The 25354-nt window shown below is 38.7% G+C and overlaps 1 protein-coding gene across 2 annotated transcripts in view; it reads left to right on the forward strand.

The window, feature by feature from the left end:
* The window catches only part of BNC2 (basonuclin 2), a 443555-nt gene that overhangs the window by 398695 nt on the left and 19506 nt on the right, over positions 1-25354 (forward strand). For both annotated transcript variants that reach the window (XM_011930373.1, XM_011930374.1), the window contains one exon: positions 22496-24465. In XM_011930373.1, coding sequence (XP_011785763.1) covers positions 22496-24465 — 1970 coding nt within the window. The remainder of the gene's footprint in view (positions 1-22495; positions 24466-25354) is intronic.

A 25354-nucleotide genomic window follows, 5' to 3' on the forward strand; every position in this document is an offset into this window, starting at 1 on the left:
TGAATGAAATCAAGGAAAGGCATTAAAGAAGTTATTTGTTAGGAAGTAGAAGCAAGAGTTTGTTTACTTTTATACTGAAGAGAACACTACCAGCTTTGTGAACTGCATGCACATGAGAAGTGAGCAGGCTTCCAGCTCAGTGGCAGATGCAAGGTGTTGTTAGAAACAAAATAACTCTTATGCTTGAATAAAATCCCCAGAAGGTTAGGAGCCCCTGACATAGTAGGTATGTAAAGCCACGTAGCTGACATCAAGGCCTGTTGCACTTTTGTAATCTCCTTGAGTCACTGGAGCGAGCAGCCCCTGGTGAAATAGGATGTCGCAGTGCTCTGTGCCTTGATAGGGAGTTGCACCTGTGATACCTGAAACCTCCTTACAAACTCCCCCCCACCTCCCACCCTCCACTCCCCCACCACATAGTCCTGGATCATTGGAATGCAGGCGATGGATTGAAACGTTTATTCATAGCAGATTAAGATTCTAAGTATCTGTGAGGCCTCACTTAGGAGGCTCTTAGAGGATTAATAAAATATTTACAAAATAACCTATGCGATTGCTTCATTTTAAAGATATTTGGCTCTAATCGCAGCATAAATCCTTATTCAAGTGGCTTCTCTGTTCTGTGAAGGAAGTTCTGTACTTGTTCTTCTGGAGAAGCACAAACAGATTCCTGCCATACTTTAATTAAAAACATGGAAGCGCCTGGTTTCTCCACACGTGCGCATTCTTGTTCTTACACACACACACACACACACACACACACACACACACAGCCCCAACAAACAGATCAACAGAGGGATATAAAATGATCATTTTAAACAAAGGCTTATTGATTCAAGTGAGCAGCATTCACATGTAAAATGTTCAGAAAATTTATTCTGTTATTTATGATAAAAAATCTTATCCCTGCATGTTTTACCTATAACCAAGAGAGCCTTAACTGATCAAAGTATAGTTTTTTCTAGTAATTAAAAATGAGTATTGATGTAATTTTAAAAAGTTATCCTTAAAACTTTATTATGGTACTTACTGTATATTATCTTATCTGCCGTCTTGGTAGATCAAGTTGTACAGTCATATTTCTAGATGTAGGATCAAGATTTCGGTTAATCCTTGTGTTTATGCTAAGGCCACAGGTATCTACTATCTGTATGAGCAGCCATTTATGGAGAGCCTGCCATATGCCTAGAATTCCGTGAGGCCTTTCACAAGTACTGCTGTGTCATCTAATTCAATCCTGATAATAACCCTAAAAATCAAGGATTTCTCATCTTGTTTTACACCTGGGAAACTGAGGCTCAGGGTAGTCAGTGCAGATAATAGTAAGTAAAAGACTTGGTGTTGAAGCACCACTTTGTGACTCCATGCCTCATATAATATAGGATTGCATTTTGTTTTGTTTTGGTTTGTTTTTTTTGATAGAATCTCACCCTGTTGCACAGGCTAGAGTGCAAGTGGCATGATCTCGGCTCACTTTGCCTCCCGAGTACAGGCTTGCACCATCACACCTGGCTAATTTTTGTATTTTTAGTAGAGATGGGGTTTCACCATGTTGACCAGGCTGGTCTTGAACTCCTGGCCTCAAACAATCCACCCACCTTGGCCTCCCAAAGTGTTAGGATTACAGGTGTGAGCCACTGTGCCCAGCCTTATTTTATTTTGATTTTTTTTTTCTATTCCTTTTTACCTCCACTTATTTCCAAGAAGGGAGAATTTGAGGGTTGTTAGAACCAGAGTTTAATCCTTTTTTCCTGATGGTCAGTGCTTTGTAATAACAGTGATCTTTTACTGAATTTCCCTTCAATGATGTACTATTGCTCTTGTTACCTTGCATCCTTTTAAATTATGAGTTCTCTATATTATAACTTAAAGTTGGTACTTTGATAATTGTTATCAACTTTAGTAAAATATACATTAGATGACTTAAAATTTACCAGAAATCTGTATTAAAATAGTCCTTAAGGCAAACAAAAAATTACCTGACAACAGTCTGCTCACTTGCACGTGCACTCTCCCTCTCTAGGTAATAAGATGGAAATATTTTTACCCCTTTCATTTTCTTTCTCAAAGCCCTTAAAGAAAGGGATAATGTAGCTGGCAGCTGTGGCCATAGGAAGTCTGTGCAATCCGTGGTTTATATACATGAAAAATATATGCCAAACTATATGCATTTGCTATGATTTTGTTGTTGTTGTTGTTGTTGTTGATAAGGTGCATAAGCCCCAACTTTACACTTGACTAACTTGTGATTAATTGGGATGTCTTTGTTCTCTCCAATGTTAGATCTAAAAACCAGCCTCCGTCTTCACTGTATGGCAGTGCAGCTGCTGTTTGCATGCTGTTTTCTTTGTTGCTATGTGTGTGGGTGCCTCGGGCCCAAGTCCTGAGTCCCCATTCTCCTGCCGTGCATTGCTTGTGTTTCTGTGGAGAATTGTAATGTTCTTGGATCAGGGACTTTTACAAATAGGTGTGTTCTTCGAAGTTGGCTTGGAGTGATCAAAGACCACCATGTTTCATTTTGCCCAGAGCCTTCGAATCCTACCCCCCACCCTCAGTAAAATCCTCTGCACAGAGCTTTACCCTAAAGACACAGAAAACAAATGCAACACCTGTGACCTAAGAGCATTACTTACAAAGGCCTGGAAACTCCCTGAATGCTGTTTATAAAGCATACCCTCAGTTGTGTTTCTTGTTTCTTCTCTAGCTATATGTGAGCATGAAACTCTTTTGCAGAGATGGAGGAAGATCATGCTATAGGAGAACGTGATTGCACACGTTAGAACGCATGCTAGGACACAGGCCGATTCATGACACTGAATTCTGACTCATCCTAAGGGAGAGGAAATGCATGTATATGGGTATATTTTGGCTTCTATTTAAGTCTATAATTGTTTTTTCCCCCCCCTTAAATAAGGATTTCTTCTTGATTAGTGGTGTTATTCTCAAGAGACTGTAAGGTTTCGGTACTTGCCTCACCCTTGTGAAGGGGAAAGAATGCATTTTCTTTTGCCATATCCCTCCTCAACAGGGGTGCTCTTATTAAAACCAGGAAACTAAACAGAAGGACGGTGCATGTATTTGCTCATTGTTCTCTCCTCACGCTGGACTTCAGCTGAAATGTAGTTTCAGGGCTTCATGTGTGCACTGAGTCATCGATGGAATAATTAAGTGGGGTAAATGCATATGAAGTGCTTATTCCCTTGGGGCCCGGCACATAGTGAGTGCTCAGTAAACAATAGTTATTACTTTTCACTGGAGCCAAATGTATATCACACCTCCCTCTCTGTAATACATATTTGTGATAGCCCATTATTAAATCTGAAGGTCAGTGTCTTCCTTGCCATAGGGCTTTAGGAAATGTTTTTTGTACACTTCTACATGTAGTTGGCGGATTGTTTTCTAAAAATGCCATCTACATTGTTTTCCTCTTCCTAAATTATCTCATGATTCTAGCAGATTGCTATAAATAAATAGGATATGTCTTATTTGTAGGCCAAGAATTGACAACCCAGTTTCAGATAACAATGAAGACTTTCTACCCTATTTGAATACAAAATCAAAATGAAGTGATTTGTTAACATCCCAATATTGATTTTTGTTATTAGAAGTAAATTCTAGAAGTAAATGTTGAAAAGGACCACACAAACTGCTTTTCCAGCCTCTACTGGACCAGAGGCCTCTTTTGGGAAATGATTAGTTGCATCTTCCAATAAATAACTTTTGATATATTAAATACTAATTTAATGGCTTCTCTCTAAAGGAAATGAAGCTAGCATGGTCCCTTGGCTTCCATGAGCCTTAATCTCATGTATCTGTTATTGCACAGTTTATCATGGTAGGGTTTTTCCCCCTTAGGACAGACTACGTTTTCAGTAATGTTGTTTTTTTTTTTTTTTAACTCAACCTAACTGGACACTGTAGAGGGCACTAATAAATCACACCTCTCTATGGTCAAATAAAGACAGACATTCTACCTCTTTCTCCCACCTACCCACCCATTCCTGGATCGAGCAACAGAGCTGAGCTTAAGGCCACCTAGAGGCACCATTACAGAATCTCTCTTTATGTTGGATGGCAGTGGGGATGCAGATCTGAAACACTAGTGCCTCTGAAACAGCAATGGGAAGGTGTGGAAAAAAGGGTGAGCAGGCCTGAGACTGCCCTCTTTAGAGAGGCCTGCTTGCTAGGTTGGCCCTTGGCTGGCATCTAGGAACTTGGATTTTGGGACTATTCCCACCATTTCCTCACCTGATGAAAGAGTGGCTCATTGCTCCTACACTGTAAATACTATGCTTTATGCTGAACATGCGCTTTCCTTCTGGGAATCTAGAATTTTGGTCCATGCTAGGCAAAGCATGCCTACATGACCACTCCCACAAAAACTGTGGGTGCTGAGTTGCAAATGAGCTTCCCTTGTAGACAGCACCTCACACCTGTTGTCACAATTTAATGCTGGAGGAATTACGTGGATCCAATGCGACTCCTCTGGGAGCACCACTGAAGGGTGCACTTGGTTTCCCCTGGAGTGTGCTCCATGCATGTTGCCCTGTGCTGATGTTGCTTTGTATCCCATCACTGTAGTGAGTCTTAGCTGTGCGTATGACCACATGCTGAGTCCTGTGAGTCTTGCGATCCTGGGACTAATCTTAGGGACCTGGAGCCCCAACACAGTAGTTAAAACTAACCTACATAAGATTCCATATGAGGAGAAAAGTCAGAAATTCAGAAAGTGTGCCTGAAAATTTTTTCTGTTGACACCCCTCGTTCCATATGATCTTCTTCCTAAGGACTACTTCATTTTGTCATTGAGTTTAGTCAGTGAACATGTTTGCAATATAATGTAATCAGGTAGGCACTTCTTGTATATTTATATGTTATTGCAAATTCATTTATTGTTCTCTACTACCACTAGAACTGAGAGATAAAGGAGAGAGACCTAACACAATGTTCGTTCTGTCTCTCTCTCTCTCTCCCCACCACATAATATGCACACATTTTCCCTGCTTTCTACTATTGTAATAATCAGCAACCAGTACTAACTAGAATTCTTCTTATTGATAAAGTAAAGTGACAGTTGACTTTCATATGGAAAGTCTTTAGGAGTTAACAAATTAAAATAAAAATTACCTGAAATTAGAGTTAAATTTTTTTATTTTTTTTTTTAAATAATATTCCACCACTGTCCCACTTCTTGGATATTTGTCTAGAATATGACTTTCCCTACTATACCAACAGAGAATTTGCTAGAGTTTTTCATATCTGCCTCCATTTGCAGGGACTCTTTACTTGCTTCCTTATCAGGACAAGAAAGAAGCAGAAGTGCTGCTAGGAAATAACATCCGCCAGAGCATTTGGGGAGAGAGTACAGGACAGAGATTGGATGCAGGAGTGGCTGCTGGCCACCAGTGACTTTACCTGCTGCTCTTGGCCTGGTAGGACTCAGATTTTGTCTGCAAGTGTTCACCTCACATACACGTTGCCTTTTTGATCTAGTAGGATAACCTTCATGCCTTACTCCGAAGAAAATTGAACATAGAGCAAATAGAACATGTGAATTTATAGGCAATGTCTGTTTCAGACTCCATAAAAACAGATGCTGAAAGGAAGATTAGATGACAAAAATGTTGCCTCCTGACTTGATAGGTAATTACAAGTAAAAAATGAAATGTTTTCTACCTTCTTTTCATTAGTGAAATTTTGACCTTAATTTCATGTTAAACTGACATTAAGTCCTTGATAGGTAGTTGTTATTTAATAGTACCTTTTCTTCCTCTAATAGATATGTTTAGTAAAGAACAAAGTCCTCCTGTTGATTTAGAAAATCAGCTACCTGTTGATCCTAAACAGTGGCTTGAGCTCTTTTATTGCATTGTAGTTCACAGAGAGAAGCAATTCACTAATTATAAAAGTTAGTACATTTTCAAGATAAGCTTTTTTATTCCATGGAACCATTATAGCCACAGATTTGGCTATAATACAAATTATTTGGAAATAGCAAATGCTAATAGGTGTGAAAAGTAAAATAAGTGAAAGCCATTTATATTTTATAACTTAGACTTCCTGAAGGTCCTTGTATAATTTTTTTTTTTTTTGAGACAGAGTTTTGCTTATCGCCCAGGCTGTACTGCAATGGTGCAATCTTGGCTCACTGCAACCTCCATCTCCTGGGTTCAAGCAATTCTCCTGCCTCAGTCTCCTGAGTAGCTGAGATTACAGGCATGTGCCACCATGCCTCGCTAATTTTTTCTATTATTAGTAGAGACAAGGTTTCACCATGTTGGCCAGGCTGGTCTTAAACTCCTGACCTCCGGTGATCCACCTGCCTCAGCCTCCCAAAGTGCTGAGATTACAGGCATGAAACATCACACCTGGCCAATATTTCTTTTAAAATACATTTAATATCCATTCACTAACATTGTTTTATTTCTATGCTTTCCCCTCCTCCCCCATTCTGTGTATTTTCTTTTTGGTATAAGAGCAGAGCTCCGTATTAAAAATTAAATGGATATATTCAAAATTAACTAGTCTTTCCTTTCATGTACCTGTGTGTTTATTTTCTCTTAGCCATTTTAGTCTTACCAAGTCTTCTGTAAAAGATGCTCTCTACCACTTCTCCCTCTGCCCCACCTGCAGATGCTCATATATCTCAAACTCTGGCCAGGACTCAACTACATACTGTTTTGATTAAAGTATTTTAAATGTGCTAATATTCAGTTTCACCATTGGGCAATTCAGTTTTTGCCCACAATTGGGGCAAGTCTCACTCAGACTGCTTGTTTGAATCCTAGCTTCAAACATTACTCGCTTTATGATCTTAAACAACTTTGGCGCACCTCAGTTTTCCCATCTGTAAAGTGGGTTTGATAATAGTATCTCAAGCCTGGGTATAGATGAACGTAATACATATATACTACCAGCATCCTACTTGGCTCATTGTCAGGACTCAGCAATGTGTAGGTACTAGTATTTTTCTTTCATTTTCTTTGCTCTAGCAAGTAGTTACTTTTAATCCCATTTCACATGTGAGTAGACCAAGGCAGACTGTATTGTTTAAAGCCATCTGTTAGCCTGAAAATAGCATTTTAGTTAAAAACAGACCTCTGTGCCTTTATGTGTTGTAGGTTTGGATTTAGTTTTGCTTTGTTTTCAGAATTCAGATAGTTCTTTTTGAGCAATTGATTACATTGATCTGTAGGCCAGATCCCTAAAGACATCGTTAGAGTTGAAGTTTTCCTTATAAAATAGATTGAACAGATGCAGGACAGAAATTAGAAGTTGCAAGAAGGAGGGGAAGACCAGAAGATAATTCAGGAATTAATAAATATAAAAGGTTATTTGCAGAAGATAACATGAAGGAAGAAAGTATGCGCCCACACACATTTATAATTGTAATGGTACGGCCAGGCATGGTAGCTCATGCCTGTGATCCCAGCATTCTGGGAGGCAAAGGCGGGTGGATCACCTGTGGTCAGAAGTTCAAGACCAGCCTGGTCAACATGGTGAAACCCGGTCTCTACTGAATATACAGAAATTAGCCAGGCATAGTGGTGGGTGCCTATAATCCCAGCTACTTGAGAGGCTGAGGCAGGAGAATTGTGTGAACCTGGGAGGCAGAGGTTACAGTGAGTCAAGATCGCGCCACTGCATTCCAGCCTGGGCAACAGAGCGAGACTCTAAATAATAATAATAATTGTAATGATTCATTATTTCTGTGTCTAATAGTAAGCTGGCTCATTTAATTCATTTATTCACTCCATAGGCCTTTACAGAACTGCCAACTGTATGAGAGACAGTGTTGCAATTTGCTAATTTTTTGTACACTGGGATTTACCTTTGATCAAGAAAATGTACCACATAAAGGTAATCTCATTCCCAAAAGCATTTTCTAAGAATAATAGGTAACTTACTGGTACTTGCAGGGTAAAAAACAATGAAGATTACATTTAAAAATATATGCATTTTGCTAAAACTGTCATTCTTAGCTTGTTCTCCACCCCTAGCACACTAGTAGTGATGCTGCCACCCTGCACCATTGGTCCTGGGGAAGTAGTTTACATTTTTAGGAAAAGCACTTGACCAGGTCAGACCAGCTAGATTCTTGTCCCAAGTCAGCTACTTACACTTTAGCCTCCTGATCTTGAGCAAGATACTTACTTGTTAATTTCCTCCTATGTAAAGACAAAACATAGCACTATATGATTTCTAAGCTGCCTCCCAACTCCTACATTCATACCATTTATAAACTCCATGAGCATTGACTCTTCTTGGCAGTGTGGATATCAAGGACAATAAACCGGAAATAAAGAGACCTACTTGACAGAGAAATATAAGCAGATCACTGAAATACAAGCAGATCACGAAAAGGGCAGGTCATTCTTAATGGAAGTGGGAAGGTAGAAGGAAAAAGGAAGGATAGGAAACATTTCATGGAGAGGTTAGTTTCAGTGGGCTTTGAAGTATGAAAATGGGCTTTCCAGAAAGGCAGAGGGGTGCAGAAGTAGGTGAGATTTTGCAGTGTTCAGGATCATTTATGACAAGTAGGTCTCTGTAGCTGGAGCTTCAGAGGTCTTGGCAGGAGATAATGTTGAAAATGTAGGTTGAGTCTACATTGAGGGGACTTCAGATGCCGGGTAAGAGGATTTATTATTTAATCTGTGTGCAATAGGGAGCCAGGAAAGATTTGCTAAGAAGGGGAATGAAATATTCCCAACCTTGTTTTTTTGAAATTTGATGAAAGTGTGTAGAAAGTGGATTAAAGTGGGTAGGGAAATCCTGCTGTTTTCTTAATGGTTTTCATCTGTTAACTTATACCCAGGTACCTTTTGGCATTTATATTGATCCTTCCAGGATTGCTCCCCTTTCTGTAACCAGCACTGATTTCACCAACTCAGTAAAATCCCGTTGGTGCTTACCTTCTTTGAGGTGACACCATGAGTTTATCGCTGCTAATTGTCTCCCCTAAACACACCTTATTTTCCCCAGGCTGCGAAATAGATATATCATTAGCAAAGGTAAAAGGCAACGAAATCCAGCCTTAAAAGATAAAGAAAGTTAATGATTTAGAAATTCACTTTCCTCAGCCTTATATCCATAGATAGCCTAGATAGTTAAATAAATCAGGAAAGATTTTAACCCTTTATTGGCTATCACAGTGATGTCTGTCTTAACTGGCATCTCGGTCCCCTTAACTGCAAAGACTAAAAGAAAAGAGTATGACGCTTCCGTTTTTGCCTGCAGCACCTGCTCAGGTGAAGTTGCATAGCTTTCATGCAGGAAAGACACTGAGATTACTCTCTGGGGATCAGAACCCAGGGGGTTGTGCTTAGACTCCCTGGGCGAGGCCTGTCAACTTCTGGCTTTCATGTTTCCCTTTCCTTTTGCTGCAGCTGTTTCTTCCAGCCTGTTCAGCAAGTGCACCAAGAGGTACTGTATGGTGTACATGCATGTTTCTACCAAACAGCTTTATCATCAGTGTTACGAGCCTCTCTGTACAAACCCGTGGCTGTCATAAGGCGATTTGATGCAAGCTTTCTGCACGCCCAATTAATTTAGAGTTGAAAGCTATCCTTCAGATTGGTGTGGCCCTGTTACTTATGCTTGCCAGTTATCAGCCACCTTGGTGTAATATTTTACATTTAAAAATGTTTTAAGATACTCAATAAATGGCAGTCATCTCAGGAAGCCACATGTTTCTTCCTGTTCTCATACAAACATTTATTTACCTGATAATCTGCAGAATCATAGACTTCAGATTAAAAACAAATTCTTCTAAATTATCTGCAGTTGATGCAGTCTGTCTTTTTTAAATTATTATTTAAAGATGCTCATTTTGTCCTAATTTTCCTTGTAAATTTTATCAGGCTGATGTGGTCACTGTGATGCAGCAATGGCCTAAACTAATTTCACTGATGTAAACATTATTAAACAATTTCAAATGCAACTTTGGAAACATTGTTTCTGAACCTGTTTAATAATGTTTAAAAATGCATCAATGAAATTGGCTTAGCCTGTGGCCTTTATTACATTATCTGTTCTCAATTACAAAGATTCTGTGTTTTATGTCTGAACTAGTTATAAGTCACCGAAAAAAATGGTCCCAGCTGAAGAGTGTGGCTTATACCTAACCTGTTTAATTTGATTTAAAATTGATGATCCTTGGAAAATACTTCCAGAATGCCATATCAGCTATCAAAATAATAGGAAATGTATTCAGGTCATCATATTGGCATTACAATTTTAGTTAACCCCCCCCGCCCCGCCTTTAACTTTTATTCTCATTACTTTTCACCTCCCACTCACCCCCATTTCCATTGTTGTGATTCCACTACTAAATTCCAAGCTATCACTCCAAAATGCAACATAAAACATCAAATATGTTTTTACTAATTGTGATCCACTAAAATTTAAGCTCTGTGCTGAAGCTTTTTTATTTTTATTTCAGAAGTAGTATTTAAGTGATGACATGCAGTAATTTGTTCATTCTTCTGTCAGTATAATTTACAAGGCAATGGCAGATAAACATAGCAATACAAGATTCATTTACAGTGACACAATGGCAGATACACAGAGCAGAACCCTGCCTATGAGATAAAGTGGACTGAGTGACTTATGCAGTAATTAGGGGATAATTGTCATTAACCTCACAAACAGTAGTTTACCCATATTGTTTAAAAGGCTCCAGGATGCATAATGACAAGGTAATCTGTCAAAGCACTAGGGGGAAATATTAATAAGATTTGTGCAAGCCTGGATAGAAAATATGCAGAAAGCGGCCACATTAAGCTAATTGGTGGATGAATATACACTTGTAAAAGTGCTTCTAATGGCACGTTTGCTGCTCTCCAAATGACTACCGTTAATGTGGAGAAGTGGGCTGCTCAGAAAGTCAGGACTGCTGGGACGAGAGGGTATTAAGGCACGCAGATGCCGTTATTACCTTGTGCTCTGTAATGTACGCTTTCTCCTTTTATCCTTTTTCATTTTGAATTTCTGAGTTTTTGTTATAGTAACATATATTGATTGTTTACTCTGATTATTCTGTTTTTGATCTATATTTGTTCATTCAGCCACCAAACCCCAGACACCTCTCTTTTGTGGCCCAATAAAATATATAGTCTCTATGTTGATAGCATCTTATAAATATACAGAAACACAAACTATTAATGCATATGTGGATTTATAATTATACACACATGTGTTTGTGTGGGTGTCTTTTATAGGAACACATTTAATCTGAGCAATCAAAGGAAAGTAGATCCATCAACAGCCTTGTGTATGTGTTACAAGTAATAATGTGTTGTTCCCTGATGAATGCTAAAGCAGGAAATTAATCTTTGTGTTCTACGGCTATTCTTATACCCAGAAAGGAACAAAGTTAAATCTCCTAATACATCTTTCTGTTCAATCACACACTCAGTCCTCAGTGTGTTTTATGGAATACTCAATCCTCACTGTTTTATGGAATACTGCTTAGTGAGTGTTCCGTCCCTTTCTCCCCCTGCTCCCTCACATCCTAATGAATATGTTAAAGTTCCTTGGGGTTGTTCAATCAGCTTCAGTTGTAAAGTAATTCAGAGTATAATATGTGAAGTGGAATCATCCATTCAAGCTTTGGAAGTTCTATACCAATATCAGTAATCTTTTTGTGCAGATGAAACCTCAAAGATTAGAGATTGTAGCCTTGAATTGTTCAAGTTTTGGCCCTTCCTTGATATGTAAAATCACCATCATCATGTAAAAAAATTTTTTTGCACCTATTTTTGCTATTTTTCAGACATTGTGGGAAAGCATATCTGGAAATGCAAGGGACTCTGGCATTTATGTTTAGAAATGTAAAGACCCTACAATTATTTGGAAACTATCTACAAATTTAGTAGCAGAACTTTGGTTATACAAGGAGAGGTAAGCTAGAAAATGTAGACCTCAAAGAAAAAATGTCAGAGAGGGCTCTGGTGAGTTCTGTTTATTGTAAAGCAAGCAGATTTATAGCTGTCCTAAGATCAGGGATTTATCTTTATGTCTGAGTGGACAAGAAAACAAGGCCACTGCAGGCACTGTCCCTTTCTTTCCTCCTGTTTCTAGTGTTTTCCTTAAGGATCACAAATGGTTCCTTTGCTGTTCTAAAGTATAAAATAAGTACCCTCCGGAATCTCTGCTAGTTATCATCTCCATGTGAGGAACTATTAAAGGGTTTGAGGTGAGGTTCTTGTGTACAAATACTGCTAGTTTTTGGAGCTGCAAAGATTCCCAAAAGACTACAGATATTTGTTTACATAGTTTTATTGATATATAACATTTATTTTGTATCTTCAAGTTGCAGAATTTTCACAAACCCTACTGGTATGATTTGGGGGTTTCTAAGACCTCTTAGGGACTCCTTGGGCAGTTTCCCTAGTTTTCAAGCAAAATTTTTAGTTGAACTGATTGATCATTGAATTGACCGGGAGTCAAAATTAATCCAAAAGAATTAGTGACTCTAATCACATCAGTGATAAGCAGCACCAGACAGAAACATCAAAGGAAACATCCAGAATATATGATAATACAGGAACTTTCAGATAAAGGCATACTTTCAGTCATAAATACACATATTCTAAAAATACGTTGGTTACACAAGTTGGTTAAAAGTAAAAGGGTTTTAACATTTTAATTAAAATGATTCGTGTGTTCAGATTCTAGGCATCAGTAGTAGAATAATAGAATTGTAAAGCTGGGTTTTTATTAAGGCTTACAGATTTTAATATGACTCTTCTTTACATGTGAACATTAATTTAATTTTCCTCTAAGGTTGAATTTGTGTATGTTATATTTAGCCTAATCAAGATACAAAATCTGCTTTAGCCTAAAGGTATAGGGCTAGGTATTCTGTGCTTAAGTTAAGGACTCATAGGTAATTTGATTTTAAAGATTGGTATACTAGGAATATCAACTGGATTTAGTATTTTCTGTTTTGAAACAAATTATTCCTAAGATATTCTTATTAAATATTAAAATGTATTGTATCTTTAAAAGTTTCTCAGGTTTGATTTACAATGGAGCAAAGTCACTTGAAAAATACTTTGGAATCTTTGAAGTGCAGTTCCAGACCTTGCAGAAAGTAATGTACTCCTTTGAATTTTTTTTATATGGCAAAGCAAGGCACCTGCTTTATTTATTTGCAAACAAATGCCCATAGAGGAAATGCATATGGCCGGTTTTAAGCTAGACAAGCTAAAATTCCTCAGTACAAGGAAGAAATCCTGACAGGCCTTTAATAGAGCTTAGCTGGAGCTTCTATGATTAAATATGTTGTAACCCCAGAGTGATCTATCATAATCACTGTTTTTAAAATAAAGACGCTGTATAGACTGTTACTGAAGAAAAAAGGAATAGTACTCTATGAATTATACATTCTTATCTGGTCCATAATCAAGAACATTCTGTAACAGAGAATTTTTTAAATCAAATGTCAAGCAATATGTTTTAAAAATCACAAGACCACATGAAACTAGTGCCCTGGCATTTTGGTTATGTCATTTTTGTTAGAGGGTTGATCATTTTTGGAGAATATATTGTTCAAATTGTGAATACATTACTTCTTTAAAAATATATCCTTTCCATTGAGAAAATTTTTTCAAATATGGATCAGAAAAAAATATAAATATTTGTATACTGGAAAATATATCAAAGCCACTACTTCAAAGTTACATAAAATTGCCGTGTTGCTTCTTCCTTCTAAGAACTAGAGTCAAGGGCCATGCTCCTCGAACTTCCACTTTTATCCAAGGAGAGGCATTCTTTGACTATGTACTTTTTTTTTGCAAGTAGTTTGATATGCCTCACCTCATTATATCACCATTTGCTAAGTTGGAGCACTTTGAATAAGACTGATTTATAATGAGAGTAATACATAATAAGAGTGAGTCAAGGTCAGTAGTTTCTATATTCATATGTGTGTGTACATGCACATGTGTGTAATGAGTAACCCCTTTGTAATATCAATCTTTATATGCAGTCAGTGTTTACAGGAAGAAGATTTTAATGTTAATGTTAGCATGTCAGCTAACAAAGACTAATAAGGTATTTATCTTGATGGGAACTTCTTTAATGCAAAGTTTTCTGAGAGCCCCAACATTCTAACCAATGGTGGATATTCCCATAGCATTCATGTCTCCTTGGGCAGAGGAAGAATAGGAAAGATATTTCAAATTAAGTCTTTTATTATCTGGACAAACTGCATTTAGCATTAGCTGTGTAATCACAGCAAGCTGGTATACACCTATCTCTAATGTTTGCATACTTACTTCATGACAAAGGCAGTTTGGGGTGGATGAGGAAAGCATCTTTGTTCACATAGATCAATGTTAACAGGTAAAATCGAGTCTGAATTTTTATTTGGAAATCATTCTTTCTGCCCATGCCACACCCTGAAGACTCTTACTCATGGGGCATCTCTGTCCTAGAGAGGAGAATAGGGATGTGATTGGTCAGCATTGTATTTTGAAGGTAAAGTGATGCTGTTGAGAAATTCTGCAAAATACAAATTTCCAAATCATGGAAATTGAGTAGGGCTTTCATTACCCAAAACAAATGTTGATTTAAAAAAAAAAAGAAAGTTCTAATTTGAACCATTTGGTACAACCAAGATATGAATGAGTATGTTTCATTCTGCCTACAAATATTACAGTTGTTCCAGCTGGCCTCCTAGAAACATTAGCCCGAAATTTTGGAAAAGCACAGTCACATAAAAGAGCTTTGTGTGAATAGAGAATGGTATAATTTTGTTTACTTCCACAAGCAAACTGCTCTGATGTATATTGTGTATACTAGCGGTGCATCTTTCTCCATCAGTGCCCAGCAAGAAATATGTGTTTAATGTAAATCTGCTAAAACAAATAAACATGCCAAGTTCTTTTTCCACATAATTTTAAGTGTTTCTCAGAAATTATCACAACATTGCTTGAAAAATTTCCCTAAATGCTTCCCAGAATCTGTTGTTTTCAATAAGAATTTTTTTGTGTGGCCATTTTTATTCTCCCCATCTTGCCTGCTCATACACACACATGCAGGCACACAGACACACAACATTGACCCATGCACACTTGGAAAGCCAAGTCTTACAAATTAGAGAGAGAAACATAATGTAACAAAAAAGGGGAAAAAATGAAATAGTAGAGAGCAGTCAGATCAGTTAAACTTTTTGACTAATAAGAGTTTAAATATTGGCTTTAGAATGACAATTGAAGATTGAAATATCTGCTTATTACATATGTACCTACCTCAGTTACAAAACAGGTAACTAGCAGGAGAATGAGAGAGAAGAGGACTGCACATATTATGTATAAGTGTTTTCTTCAGAACTTTTTGTAATGCTTAAAGGTTTCTCTTCCACAGAATATCTCCCTGAAACTCCTGCCTTCAGCACTCAGAGCCAGCTCTCTCCAACCCACATGTGGGATCTAGGAGTTTTCCATTTGCTGACCCCTAGCTAGAAGTTTATCAAATGCCCCTGTTCATATTACCTGAGATAATGGTCTGAGCCCATCACTCACTCCTGAGGTGATCCAGAAGTTAGATGATACATCTCCTAATTTCTGGGTCGCATTCTGATACATGTCCACCTAACCAAGAGGTCAGCACAAAGGCAGGTGGAGGCAAGCAAAGGTGGATTATCAGTGTCTTATAGAGTGTCTGTGAAGGTGTATGTACATAGCACATGCCTGCCTGCAACATATTGGTGGTAGTTCTGTAGGGAGGCAGTCTCCATAGTTTTGTGATTACACACTCCATTAGTAAAAATATATGCGCATGTACCCTCATATATGTATATGTAAAGCTGTTTCTAAACTCTGTGTGTGTGTGTGTGTGTGTGTGTGTGTGTGTATGAGCAAAAAAAATCACCTTTAGGTAAAAATAAATAGGAATTTTCTTGTTGACTCACCATGTCACAGTGGATTGTCTTGCACACTCCACTAATAGGAACAAATGGGAGCATGTGTACCTGTGATTTGGCTGTGCTGTAATACAGGAGGCAAGGAGTAAGATGGCTTATAAACAGTGGAAAGCTGTAAATGTTGATTTATGTGTGTGAGAGTTCAAGCAATTTGCATGATTTAGTTTTTTGAATCAACTTCATTGAAGTATACTTTCCATACAATAAAATCCTGCAATTTTGAGTGTACAATCTATATGGCCATAGAAACCTCAGCACAATCATGGTGTACAACATTCTCACCACCCCAAAAAGTTCCCTAGTGTTGTTTTGCACTCAGTCCCTTTTCTGCATCCTATGCCCCTGGCACCTACTAATCCACTTTCTGTTCCCATAATCTTACCTTTTCCAGAATTTCCTATGCTTGGAACAGTAGAATATGTATGTCCTTGGGTCTAACCTCTTTCATTCTTAGCATAATGCTTTTGAAGAATCGTCCATGTTGTAGTTTATGTCGGTAGCTTAACTCTTTTTATTGTGCAATACTATTCCATTGTATAGATAGCTCATAATTTCTTTACCCCTAAGACTTGAGCATCTAGAAAACCTGGTAAAATTTATGATTTAAGTTTTGCATAGCATTGTCTCATCAATTTTTAATTCAGCAATTACTGTTTCATTTTACCTAATGGTATACTTAAGCTAGGTAGGCTTGAAATTCGGTAAGTTACCTACCTTCTACCCTATTCCTTTTGCTTTGATATTTGAATTAACACAGAAGGAAAAAGACTAGAAAAGTACAATAGGAAACTGGTTATGAAAATAAATTGCCAGTGTGGTTATGATGAAACAATTTCGTAAGATAGCACATTGTGCCAATCTAGACATGAAAAAATAAACACACCTCACAAAACTCTGATTTTGTTTTAGGTAATCAGCAGTCCCTGCAGGTCAGTGTCATTTAATTAAAAGCTCTACAGTTATGTAAGGGGAAAATACTTTACGTTTTTAGCTAATCATTTGAGTATTTTCCTTTAAATTATGCCTTAAACTTGACTGAAAATAAGTTCATATAATTGAATCTTTTACACTTAAAGTGTTTGCTTCTTGTTTTGCCTTTTTTTTTTTTTTTTTTTTTGAGGCAGAGTCTCACTCTGCAACCTTCAATTCCTGGGTTCAAGCGATTCTCATGCCTCAGCCTCCCAAGTAGCTGGGATTACAGGTGGTCTCTGCCACATCTGGCTATTTTTTTTGTATTTTTAGTAGAGATGGGGTTTCACTGTTTTGGCCAGGCTGGTCTCGAATTCCTGACCCCAAGTAATCCGCCTGCCTCTGCCTCCAAAACTACTGGGATTACAGGCATGAGTCACCGTGCCTGGCTGCTTATTTCTTAACAATTTGACTACTGGAGCAAAGAGGCCTTAGATCTGTGCTCTGTGCAGTGTTTCTTCCTCATTTCCATTCTTGGACAGAAAGAAAGCAGTTGTTTTCCTATGTGCTGTGATGTGAGTTGTAGCCTGCCATGAACATAGGTGGACTCCATGTTGGACTGAGCCTGAGGTCCCTCGACAGTCTGATTATCCCAAAGCCCCTTATTTGGTTTCTCTTCCATCTCTTCACATCCATTCCTTCCCTACTATCCCTCTTTCCCAATAAGAGAAAGCAGTCAACCTTTTTTTTACTTTGATTTTAAAACTACAAATCATTAAAATGCTTTGATGTGGAAAAGGACTCAAATAAAACCATTTAAACCACGCATTTGATCCTACAACAAAACATTTTAAAAAGTCACTTGGCAGAGCCATACAGGAACGGGGTGCCAGATTTCTACGAGTGATAATCACCAGTTCCAATGAAGCAACAAAAGGAAGTCTTTTTATTTCAAATGTGTAGATGTAAATATTTTAAGTCTTTTATACTTTTTCTGAACCCAGTAAAACTGGTTTATAAGTCTATATTATTTGGTGTTACTCAACTTTTAATTAACAGTATAGCCAGTTATTTTCACAGGAAATCAACACATAATAATACCTTGCATTTAACTTGACATAGTAAATCTTATCCTCATTTTGTCAATAACATTTTTCAACCTGAAGGGTTAAAAGTCACTGTACTCTGGTTACAAATGGGAAAACCTAAAAGAATTGACTCACTAACTACAAAACTGCATGGAGGGCCAAGAGCTCAGTTATATACTCTGATGTTAACATAGTATTCATGTAGAAGACCAGTGGCCCAGCATGAGTTGGTTGGTAGTTGGGATCTTCATCCTAGCCTAACAGACTGAATTTTTGTTTTATTAATGTTTGCTCCACGATAATACCTAATTCTTTTTATAACTCTAATTTACTTTTGTAAAGTTTATTTGACCATTTACACTGTTTGCGAGGAGGACTAGTTTCTCCAATACTTAAGTTAAATACAATAAACATAAATTGACTGAAAAAATGTGTCATGACTTTAGTTGTTGTAGCAGTGTCCAGTTGTCCTAAATTTTCCAGATGGTTACTTTTGTTGCAGATGAGTTAAAAAAAGAAAAAAGCCATCCAACTGACATTGGTCCATTTTTGAATAGCAGTATAGACCATGCATAGAGGTTGTTACCTTCACAGAAGAGTCTTAAACTAGTGTTTCAGAATCACAGTACCAAAACATACTTATTTCTATCACAAAGATCTTCAGAAAAAACCTTGGCATTTCTGTTTTCCCTTTGATGCTTTCTAACTCCCTTCAACCAGGTTAGTCAAAGATACAGTAAAACTGGTAGCCATTCTTAGCATCCAGCTTGCATACTTGTTAGGTTGTGTAAGATCAATTTGTTTCTTGTTGCAGTCTCTCCATTTATAAATGTGATGAATTAGATACTCTTGATCAAATTGATAATGACTTTTTGTTTTATGAGACAGACTCTTGCTCTGTTGCTCAGGCTGGAGTGCAATAGCACTATCATGGTTCACTGCAGCTTCAACCTCCTGGGTTCAAGGAATCCTTCTACCTCAAAGTCCCAACTAGCTAGGACTATAGGCACGGACCAGCACACTTGGCTAGTTTTTTAATTTTTGTAGAGCCAGGGTCTTGCCATGTTGCCTCGGGCTTAAGCCATCTTCCCACATTGGCCTTCCTCAATGTCAGGATTACAGGTATGAGCCACAACACCCAGCCAATGATGACTTCTTTGGAAAGGACACCTATGGCACTATCAAGGGGACTCTCGTTTGGTGTTATGGAGCTGTGTGTCCCGTTCTTAAGTATATTTGTTTGCAAATATGCTTTGTTGTTTATCTGTGTAAGTATAAATTGCTGCTTCTATTACCACTGTAAATGAAGCTTCTCTTTTATGATTCAGGAACTATCAGAGTTCTAAATCATACTTACCTGGATCTCTTTCACCAGAAGCAAGTGGTTTAATGTAACAGACTCCATTTTAGCAGAGACAACAACTGAGTGCTAGAAGACAGTCTGAAAGGCAGTAGTTTTAGCAATAGTAACGGGCATTGTGGCGGGCCAGGAGAAACCATATGGGACTGCTCTGTACTGTTGGGAGAAAGAAGACAGAAGGGTGATGGAAATGAGATGCCTCAGGTGGGACTGCTCAGTTGCTGTGGTTTCAGAGGTGCATTTTAATACCAGAGGCTGTCAGTTATGTAAGTACTTCATTGACATGTAGATTTAGTTACAGGCTACCTTGAAAGAACCTGGAGAAGATATGACTGTACATTGCTCAGACTGGGGCTCAGCCTGAGAAATTAATCCGCAGTGAAAGGCTCTGTAAAAGAACACTCAAGAGAGTAGATTTGATGGTACAAGAAAGATGGTACAGAAGAGGACATTATAGCATTCTAGAGAAAGACTTCCTCAGAAGTCCTGCTCTTTACTACCACAAACTCAATGGGTTTACCTGGGAAATGGCATCATGGAATGATAGCCACTGAGTACTGTGGACATATTCTGAACTTAGAGTCAGAATTTTTGTGTTCAACTCCTGGGCCTCAAATTAGTATCTTGGCATCCTTAACAACCTATCTTAGCTTTCTTCTCTCCTGATTTCTCATCTGTTCTCTGAGCTCTGGAAGTTATGATAGGGGTCAAATGAGGTAATCTATTAAAAATCACAAATTATTTCTCTATTTACCTATAGCACCAACATTCTTCCATGTTACCCCTGTTCCAAAAGTAGGATGTGAACAATACCAACTGCTATGGTGAGGTTTTGAAAATGCTGATGGCAGGACTTCAGGGTCATCTGGGGTTGCCATATACCTGCACCCTTATGTGTTTGACAGTTTTCATAGGAGTGGACACCCACATGCACGTACTCAAACATATTCTTTATGTAAAATGGTAGGATGCTAGGAGTGAGCCTTGCAAAGCGGGGCACATAACGTATCAGGGCTTTTTAAAAAAAGTAATTCAAGTAAATGACAAATACTCACTTAATCAAACTAGCTGTGATGATTCAGACCATAGGGCAGTGTTTCAGAGAGAATTTTATGTCCACAGGTTGAGGAGAGACTTTTCCCTTGCAAAAGCAGTACAGATCCCTTATGCCTCTAATCATGCTTCCTCTGGTGTAACATTCTACATAATCAAAGCACAGTGACTGAAACTGGAAAATTCAGATGGGTATAATACTACTAACTAATCTAGAGACTTTATTCAATTGTTGCTAATTTTCCCACTAATGTCTTTTTTCTGGTCTGGAATCACACAACTATATTTGATTAGTCCCCTCTAATCTGGTACCATTCTTTATTTTTAATAAATCTTTCCTGAACTTTACACTCTGAAGAGTACCATCTACTGTTTTGTAGAATGCCCCTCAATTTTGGTTTGCCTGATGATTTCTGATGATTGACTTGAGGTTGTGAAGTTTTTACAGTGTGTTTGTCCGTTAAAGGAAGAGTTTTAATGGACTCACAGTTCCACATGGCTAGGTAGGCCCCACAGTCGTGGTGGAAGGCAAAGGAGGAGCAAAGTCACATCTTACATGGCAGCAGGCAAGAGTATGTGCAGGGAACTTTATAAAACCTTTATAAAACCATTAGATCTCATGAGACTTATTCACTGTCATAAGAACAGCACGGGAAAGACTTACCCCCATGATTCAGCTAATTTCCACCGGCTCCCTCCCACGACATTTGGGGATTATGGGAGCTACAATTCAAGATGAGATTTGGGTGGGGACACAGCCAAACGGTATCATTAGAAGAATGCCACAGAAGTGATGTTGTGCCCTTCTTAGTGTGTCCTAACGAGCGGTACATGATGGCGTGATTTCCACTCACGGTGGTAAATTCGATCACCCTTTTAAGGTAGGGTCTGTTAGGTTTTTCCATGATAATGTTATGATTTTCCCTTTGTAATTAATAAGTATCTTGTCCTTTTGTTTTTAAGAAGATACTATGCTTTCTTAAATTCATGATCAGGGTTGGGGCAAGTGTCATTCACAGAGGGATGCAAAGTGTGCTGTCCCAATGGGAAGAAATGGTGCCCTAGAAAGTGATGGAGTCATTATTTAAGTGTTTGAATAGATTTCTCTCAATCCATGCTGAAATGGATTGCCTGACATTACATTGCAGGATTTTAAAGTCCTACCTCCAGGCCAATCTCATAGTTACTAGCAAAAATGAAAGTGTGAAATGCTTTTTAATGTATATTTAACAACACATAGTCTGGTGATTACTGATGTGTATTCTCTGTGGACTCCCTTTGCTATCAGAGGAGGATGCTGAGAGACAACTTTTTACACATTTATTCTATCTAAATCCATCACATGTTTACTTTTTAGATATCTATGACTGTCATTTATAACAAGATCATAAAAAGTCAAATACATTAAGTCTAACTCAAACTTTGAATCATAGGATTACAACCAATTTTCAGGAAAAGTACAATTACCTTTTATCCTTTTAAGAGTGATGTTTTTCTTACTCTTCCTTATGAAATTGCCTGCTATTAAATGATACTAAAATACAGCCATTCCAAAAAAAAAAAAGATACAGTTTAGTAACAAGATATGAGGGGTAATGCTACTTTATTCATCTTTTTGATTCAGAAATTCACATAATTCCTACTTAAAGGAATTTTCATCATTGAATCCAGTGTCATGTCTACTTATGTTGAAGAAGTAAATTTCACAAAATGTACTTAATTCCTTCCTATAGTATCACTATTTAATAAGGACTAAGGTAACATTTTTTTCATTTGTGTTGGATTTCATAGCAGGAGTTCACATGTTATACTAATATATGCTAAATAGTTGCATAGTATATAGATCATTGTTGTTTTAAAAAGAAGCAGTACTGAAGGCATTTTAGATCACAGAGCCCCAGTGGTCTACATTTTGTTTGCTTTGACATTATTAAACTCAATCTGTTTCTCTAACTGTGACTCTAATTACTACATTTGCATGGCAGAAAAGTTTGCTTTGTGGGTTGACTTTTATTAACAGTGCTTGCATGTCGTTTCTGCTCTTGCTCTCGGTGTTTTATGAGCACACAGAGCACCTTCAGTTGCACTGAATAATTATGCACAATCAATAAGTTTTTGTGTTTGTCTTTGTTGTTTCTTTGATGTGGCCTCTAGGATGCTGCTGGCAAGGTGCTGGACCGCTGGGCCATCATGTCTCGAGAAGAGGAAATCATCACCCTTCAGCAGTTTCTGCGGTTTGGAGAAACTAAATCCATTGTGGAGCTGATGGCAATTCAGGAGAAAGAAGGGCAGGCCGTGGCTGTACCATCTTCAAAGACAGACTCAGATATAAGGACTTTCATTGAGAGCAATAATCGCACCAGGAGTCCCAGCCTCCTTGCTCACTTAGAGAACAGCAATCCTTCCAGCATTCATCACTTCGAAAACATCCCAAACAGCCTTGCATTTCTCCTTCCATTCCAGTACATAAACCCTGTCTCAGCGCCACTGCTAGGGTTGCCTCCAAATGGGCTACTGTTAGAGCAACCAGGGTTGAGGCTGAGGGAACCCAGCCTTTCAACTCAGAATGAATATAATGAGAGCAGTGAATCCGAAGTTTCTCCCACACCTTATAAGAATGATCAAACACCCAATAGAAATGCCCTGACCAGCATTACTAATGTGGAGCCCAAAACCGAGCCAGCCTGTGTCTCTCCCATTCAGAATTCTGCCCCAGTCGGTGATTTAACTAAAACTGAACACCCAAAAAGCTCATTCCGGATTCATCGGATGAGAAGGATGGGGTCAGCCTCTAGGAAGGGAAGAGTGTTCTGTAATGCATGTGGGAAGACATTCTATGACAAAGGTACTCTCAAAATTCATTACAATGCTGTTCACCTGAAGATCAAACATCGATGCACCATTGAAGGTTGCAACATGGTCTTTAGCTCCCTCCGAAGTCGTAATCGCCACAGTGCAAACCCCAATCCTCGCCTTCACATGCCTATGCTAAGGAATAACCGAGATAAAGATTTAATTCGGGCCACCTCAGGAGCTGCCACCCCTGTCATAGCAAGTACAAAATCAAATCTGGCACTCACAAGCCCTGGCCGGCCCCCAATGGGTTTTACCACTCCCCCTCTAGACCCTGTCTTGCAAAATCCTCTCCCTAGCCAGCTGGTGTTTTCTGGGCTAAAGACTGTACAACCAGTTCCTCCATTTTATAGAAGTTTACTCACTCCAGGGGAAATGGTGAGTCCTCCAACCTCCCTCCCAACCAGTCCCATCATTCCAACCAGTGGTACCATAGAGCAGCACCTCCCGCCACCCACTGAGCCAGTAGTGCCAGCAGTGATGATGGCCACCCATGAGCCCAGTGCTGACCTGGCACCCAAGAAAAAGCCCAGGAAGTCAAGCATGCCTGTGAAGATTGAGAAGGAAATTATTGATACTGCCGATGAGTTTGATGATGAAGATGATGACCCCAATGATGGTGGAGCTGTGGTCAATGACATGAGCCATGACAATCATTGTCACTCCCAAGAGGAGATGAGCCCAGGCATGTCTGTGAAGGACTTTTCTAAGCATAACAGGACCCGGTGCATTTCAAGGACTGAAATAAGGAGGGCCGACAGCATGACTTCTGAAGACCAAGAGCCTGAGCGGGACTATGAGAACGAGTCTGAGTCTTCGGAACCCAAACTGGGCGAGGAATCCATGGAAGGGGATGAGCACATTCACAGCGAAGTGAGTGAAAAAGTCCTGATGAATAGTGAGAGGCCTGATGAGAACCACAGTGAGCCCTCTCACCAGGACATCATCAAGGTGAAGGAAGAATTTACAGACCCCACTTATGACATGTTTTACATGAGCCAGTATGGACTGTACAACGGTGGGGGTGCCAGCATGGCCGCCCTGCATGAGAGCTTTACATCGTCTCTGAATTATGGCAGCCCTCAAAAGTTCTCCCCAGAAGGTGACCTGTGTTCTAGCCCAGACCCCAAAATATGTTATGTGTGCAAGAAGAGTTTCAAAAGCTCCTACAGTGTGAAACTTCACTACAGGAACGTTCACTTGAAAGAGATGCACGTCTGCACAGTGGCTGGTTGCAATGCTGCATTCCCCTCTCGCCGAAGCAGAGACAGGTCAGTAAATCTCCATTGGCTGCTCCTGCTGGGGGTGGAGGGTGCCAGTTTTCAGTCATGTTGGACTTCACACTAAAAGAAATCCAACTTAGATGTTTTTGATGCACTGTAAAGATTGTCCACAGTAATCACGTGATAACTAGACTGCCATGTCATGAAGGATTGTTGCAGTTGGTGCTTGTGATGATTAAGCATGCAGAATCATGTGCCATCTTACCCGTAATGCACGCCATTTTTCTCTGTGCTGTGTATATGTGTGTGTATGTGTTTTCATGCATCTAGGTGTGAATAAGTTAACTATGTACACAGTTCCCTGCTTCCCCGTGAACCTTCACTTAGAAGCCGCAGCTTCCGTTATATATATATTTATATATTTATATTTCTGCTTTGCCATGTGGCTTTTTGATTAAATCAATATATTATCTTCATACACACATATTTATCCAATATAGAAACAGAAATTTACGGATGGAAAGAACCATAGGTCCAGGACATCGAGACAGCCTGCATCTCCGTAGGTATAACCAGTAATGTTATCATTCCTTACATGAGTATTTAGTGTGTCCTTGAATTCTTTAAGAGTCATGAAAATATCAGAAGGAAATGGGACAGATGTAGTTGTTGATGTGGGAAAATGGTATGGTGGTGTGGGTTTCTTTATCTTAACTTCATAATGGCTTTGAGCACATCTCTAAACTATAGTCTACCATGGGGATTATTCACAGAAGGGGAGGCATGCATATACTTTGAGGACCAGCACGAATGTATTATGTCCAGCCTTCAGATGACATCACACTCTTGCTATGTAGTTGCAGTCCTGAAACAGTTGGGCTTAAATAGAAGCAGCTGGTCCTAAACCTACAAAGTTCTTTATTAATCCTCAAGAAAA

Source organism: Colobus angolensis, unplaced genomic scaffold, assembly GCF_000951035.1.
Source record: "Colobus angolensis palliatus isolate OR3802 unplaced genomic scaffold, Cang.pa_1.0 Scaffold86, whole genome shotgun sequence".
NCBI classification, from domain to species: domain Eukaryota; kingdom Metazoa; phylum Chordata; class Mammalia; order Primates; family Cercopithecidae; genus Colobus; species Colobus angolensis.